The sequence below is a fragment of the Oncorhynchus keta genome, unplaced genomic scaffold (assembly GCF_023373465.1).
Source record: "Oncorhynchus keta strain PuntledgeMale-10-30-2019 unplaced genomic scaffold, Oket_V2 Un_contig_889_pilon_pilon, whole genome shotgun sequence".
Classification (NCBI taxonomy): domain Eukaryota; kingdom Metazoa; phylum Chordata; class Actinopteri; order Salmoniformes; family Salmonidae; genus Oncorhynchus; species Oncorhynchus keta.
Genome location: NW_026290294.1, coordinates 52,501 through 57,500, shown reverse-complemented (window position 1 = coordinate 57,500; position 5,000 = coordinate 52,501). Strand labels below are relative to the sequence as shown.

Below are 5,000 nucleotides of genomic sequence, written 5' to 3'. Positions count from 1 at the left end.
CTTCCCTTCATCCCTCTATCCCTCCTCCCTCCATCCCTCCATCCCTCTCTCTCCATCCCTCTCTCTCCATCCCTCCTCCCTCCATCCCTCTCTCTCCATCCCTCCTCCCTCCTCCCTCCATCCCTCTCTCTCCATCCCTCTCTCTCCATCCCTCCTCCCTCCATCCCCCTCTCCATCCCCCTCTCTCCATCCCTCCTCTCTCCATCCCTCTATCCCTCCTCTCTCCACCCCTCCTCCCTCCATCCCCCTCTCTCCATCCCTCTATCCCTCCTCTCTCCATCCCTCTATCCCTCCTCTCTCCATCCCTCTATCCCTCCTCTCTCCATCCCTCTATCCCTCCTCTCTCCATCCCTCTATCCCTCCTCTCTCCATCCCTCTATCCCTCCTCTCTCCATCCCTCATCCATCCATCCTTCCTCCCTCTATCCCTCATCCCTCTATACCTCTATCCCTCCATACCTCTATCCCTCATCCCTCTATACCTCTATCCCTCCATACCTCTATCCCTCCTCCATCCCTCCATCCCCCAGTCTGTCCATACGTGTTCAGAGCAGCCAGCCCTTAGTAAGAATGAGTTGGTCCTGACAGCAGAGTCCATCATGAAGAGGAGTGACTTCAAGTGCTGCCGAGACAGCTTCCTCGAGGTAAATAACTATCACTTATCCACTTGACTGCTTCTATGTCTTGCATTCAAAATGGCACCCTATTCCCTACATAGTGCACTTTAACCAGAGCCCTGGTCTAAAGTAGTGCACTGCATACCGTATAGAATAGGGAGCCGTTTGGGACCAGACTATATTATTGAGTTTAGATCTATTATCAACAGTAATGTCCCAGCCTATAGACCTATATCAGTCATCATCAGTAATGTCCCAGCCTATAGACCTATATCAGTCATCAACAGTAATGTCCCAGCCTATAGACCTATATCAATCATCAGTAATGTCCCAGCCTATAGACCTATATCAGTCATCAACAGTAATGTCCCAGCCTATAGACCTATATCAGTCATCATCAGTAATGTCCCAGCCTATAGACCTATATCAGTCATCAGTAATGTCCCAGCCTATAGACCTATATCAGTCATCAACAGTAATGTCCCAGCCTATAGACCTATATCAGTCATCAACAGTAATGTCCCAGCCTATAGACCTATATCAGTCATCATCAGTAATGTCCCAGCCTATAGACCTATATCAGTCATCATCAGTAATGTCCCAGCCTATAGACCTATATCAGTCATCAGTAATGTCCCAGCCTATAGACCTATATCAGTCATCATCAGTAATGTCCCAGCCTATAGACCTATATCAATCATCAGTAATGTCCCAGCCTATAGACCTATATCAATCATCAGTAATGTCCCAGCCTATAGACCTATATCAGTCATCATCAGTAATGTCCCAGCCTATAGACCTATATCAATCATCAGTAATGTCCCAGCCTATAGACCTATATCAGTCATCATCAGTAATGTCCCAGCCTATAGACCTATATCAGTCATCAACAGTAATGTCCCAGCCTATAGACCTATATCAGTCATCAACAGTAATGTCCCAGTCTATAGATCTATATAGATCTATTCCTCCTTTAATGACGTGTCCCATGAGACCTCTGTGCTCTAGGATTCCTCCTAATAAATGCGTGTCCCATGAGACCTCCGTGCTCTAGTTCATCAAATAAATGTTTCCCTATGAGACCTCCGTGCTCTAGGATTCCTCCTAATAAATGTGTCCCATGAGACCTCCGTGCATCTAGTAATTCCTCCTAATAAATGCAGTGTCCCATGAGACCCAGCTAGACCTAGGTTCCTCCTAATAAAGACGTGTACTATGAGACCTCCGTGCTCTAGGATTCCTCCTTTAATGACGTGTCCCATGAGACCTCCGTGCTCTAGGATTCCTCCTAATAAAGACGTGTACTATGAGACCTCCGTGCTCTAGGATTCCTCCTTTAATGACGTGTCCCATGAGACCTCCGTGCTCTAGGATTCCTCCTAATAAAGACGTGTCCCATGAGACCTCCGTGCTCTAGGATTCCTCCTAATAATGACGTGTCCCATGAGACCTCTGTGCTCTAGGATTCCTCCTTTAAAGACGTGTCCCATGACACCTCCGTGCTCTAGGATTCGTCCTTTACTGACCTCTACCATGAGACCTCCGTGCTCTAGGATTCCTCCTTTAATGAAGTGTCCCATGAGACCTCCGTGCTCTAGGATTCCTCCTAATAAAGACGTGTCCCATGAGACCTCCGTGCTCTAGGATTCCTCCTTTAATGGCCTGTACTATGAGACCTCCGTGCTCTAGGATTCCTCCTAATAAAGACGTGTACTATGAGACCTCCGTGCTCTAGGATTCCTCCTAATAAAGGCGTGCCCCATGAGACCTCTGTGCTCTAGGATTCCTCCTAATAAAGACGTGTACCATGAGACCTCCGTGCTCTAGGATTCCTCCTTTAATGAAGTGTCCCATGAGACCTCCGTGCTCTAGGATTCCTCCTAATAAAGACGTGTACCATGAGACCTCCGTGCTCTAGGATTCCTCCTTTAATGAAGTGTCCCATGAGACCTCCGTGCTCTAGGATTCCTCCTAATAAAGACGTGTCCCATGAGACCTCCGTGCTCTAGGATTCCTCCTTTAATGAAGTGTCCATGAGACCTCCGTGCTCTAGGATTCCTCCTAATAAAGGCGTGCCCCATGAGACCTCCGTGCTCTAGGATTCCTCCTAATAAAGGCGTGTCCCATGAGACCTCCGTGCTCTAGGATTCCTCCTTTAATGAAGTTTCCCATGAGACCTCCGTGCTCTAGGATTCCTCCTAATAAAGACGTGTCCCATGAGACCTCCGTGCTCTAGGATTCCTCCTAATAAAGGCGTGTACCATGAGACCTCCGTGCTCTAGGATTCCTCCTAATAAAGGCGTGCCCCATGAGACCTCCGTGCTCTAGGATTCCTCCTAATAAAGGCGTGTACCATGAGTACTGTGACTAGAAATGCATCTTTTCACATAAAATAAGCTTCTCTAAACATTAAAAGCATCTTTAAACATGTATTACCATTTATAATGTATGTTGTTCTAACAGGGTTTGTGTATATTGTTAGTTTCTTCATCAGTACAGGTTTTGTGTATATTGTTAGTTTCTTCATCAGTACAGGTTTTGTGTATATTGTTAGTTTCTTCATCAGTACAGGGTTTGTGTATATTGTTAGTTTCTTCATCAGTACAGGGTTTGTGTATATTGTTAGTTTCTTCATCAGTACAGGGTTTGTGTATATTGTTAGTTTCTTCATCAGTACAGGGTTTGTGTATATTGTTCCTGTTTCTTCATCAGTACAGGGTTTGTGTATATTGTTAGTTTCTTCATCAGTACAGGGTTTGTGTATATTGTTAGTTTCTTCATCAGTACAGGGTTTGTGTATATTGTTAGTTTCTTCATCAGTACAGGGTTTGTGTATATTGTTAGTTTCTTCATCAGTACATGCTCTGTAATCCAGGGGGGGTTATTTGAAGGTATATTATGTATATTGGTGATTTAGTCTCCCTCGGCAGATGGGGGGGTTATTTGAAGGTATATTACGTATATTGGTGATTTAGTCTCCCTCGGCAGATGGGGGGGTTATTTGAAGGTATATTACGTATATTGGTGATTTAGTCTCCCTCGGCAGATGGGGGGGTTATTTGAAGGTATATTACGTATATTGGTGATTTAGTCTCCCTCGGCATATGGGGGTTACGTCCCATTTGAACAACAACGTTCCGTCATACACACTCAGGGTCTGGAAGTTCTGATACTGGTTGATGGGGACGGAAGCCTGAAGGATTGTCATCGTTATTGTTGGAACGCCCCCCTTTTTTTTTTGTATATAAACTCTTTTTTTAATTGGAACGTTGAAAGTCAGATCAGCACAAGGGGTCAAGGACTTCTAAAAGACAACTTCTGGTTTCAAATGAACAGGCCTCTCCGTTATCAGCTAATTAACTGATTTCAAGATAGCAGCATAATCACCTTTTCTTTTTTTTTGTCTCCATTTGTTAGTTTATTTCATTTTTTGTTTCTAGTCATTACCATATTTTAATGACAAATAATGTGGGGGCGCCCGTGCGCGCACACAGAGTTGATTTAAGGAACGTGTGTGGTAAGGTTGATCCAGTTTACTCTGTGGTTTCTGTCTTACTTTGTCCCCCTCGTCAAGGCCTTGACAGACACGGGCTCAGAGAAGTATATGGAGGTATGGTGTCTAACGTGCATCATGTCTAGGTAATGGTGTGAGACTAACCACGAGCTCAGAGAAGTATATGGAGGTATGGTGTCTAACGTGCATCATGTCTAGGTAATGGTGTGAGACTAACCACGAGCTCAGAGAAGTATATGGAGGTATGGTGTCTAACGTGCATCATGTCTAGGTAATGGTGTGAGACTAACCACGAGCTCAGAGAAGTATATGGAGGTATGGTGTCTTAACGTGCATCATGTCTAGGTAATGGTGTGAGACTAACCACGAGCTCAGAGAAGTATATGGAGGTATGGTGTCTAACGTGCATCATGTCTAGGTAATGGTGTGAGACTAACCACGAGCTCAGAGAAGTATAGTGTCTAACGTGCATCATGTCTAGGTAATGGTGTGAGACTAACCACGAGCTCAGAGAAGTATATGGAGGTATGGTGTCTAACGTGCATCATGTCTAGGTAATGGTGTGAGACTAACCACGAGCTCAGAGAAGGATATGGAGGTATGGTGTCTAACGTGCATCATGTCTAGGTAATGGTGTGAGACTAACCACGAGCTCAGAGAAGGATATGGAGGTATGGTGTCTAACGTGCATCATGTCTAGGTAATGGTGTGAGACTAACCACGAGCTCAGAGAAGGATATGGAGGTATGGTGTCTAACGTGCATCATGTCTAGGTAATGGTGTGAGACTAACCACGAGCTCAGAGAAGGATATGGAGGTATGGTGTCTAACGTGCATCATGTCTAGGTAATGGTGTGAGACTAACCACGA

The 5,000-nt window shown here is 45.0% G+C and overlaps 1 protein-coding gene and 1 long non-coding RNA gene across 2 annotated transcripts in view; one reads left to right on the top strand and one right to left on the bottom strand.

Annotated features, from left to right (window-relative positions):
* The window catches only part of polr3a (polymerase (RNA) III (DNA directed) polypeptide A), an 84,291-nt gene that overhangs the window by 60,175 nt on the left and 19,116 nt on the right, over positions 1–5,000 (top strand). The window contains 2 exon segments of the mRNA XM_052512650.1: positions 530–643; positions 4,191–4,255. Of these exon segments, the coding sequence (XP_052368610.1) occupies positions 530–643; positions 4,191–4,255 (179 nt within the window).
* Positions 931–1,645, bottom strand: LOC127927000 (uncharacterized). The gene is made up of 3 exons (XR_008125890.1): positions 1,491–1,645; positions 1,191–1,265; positions 931–1,073 (listed from the first exon to the last, which is right to left on the bottom strand). It is a non-coding gene; the product is annotated as an uncharacterized LOC127927000 (long non-coding RNA).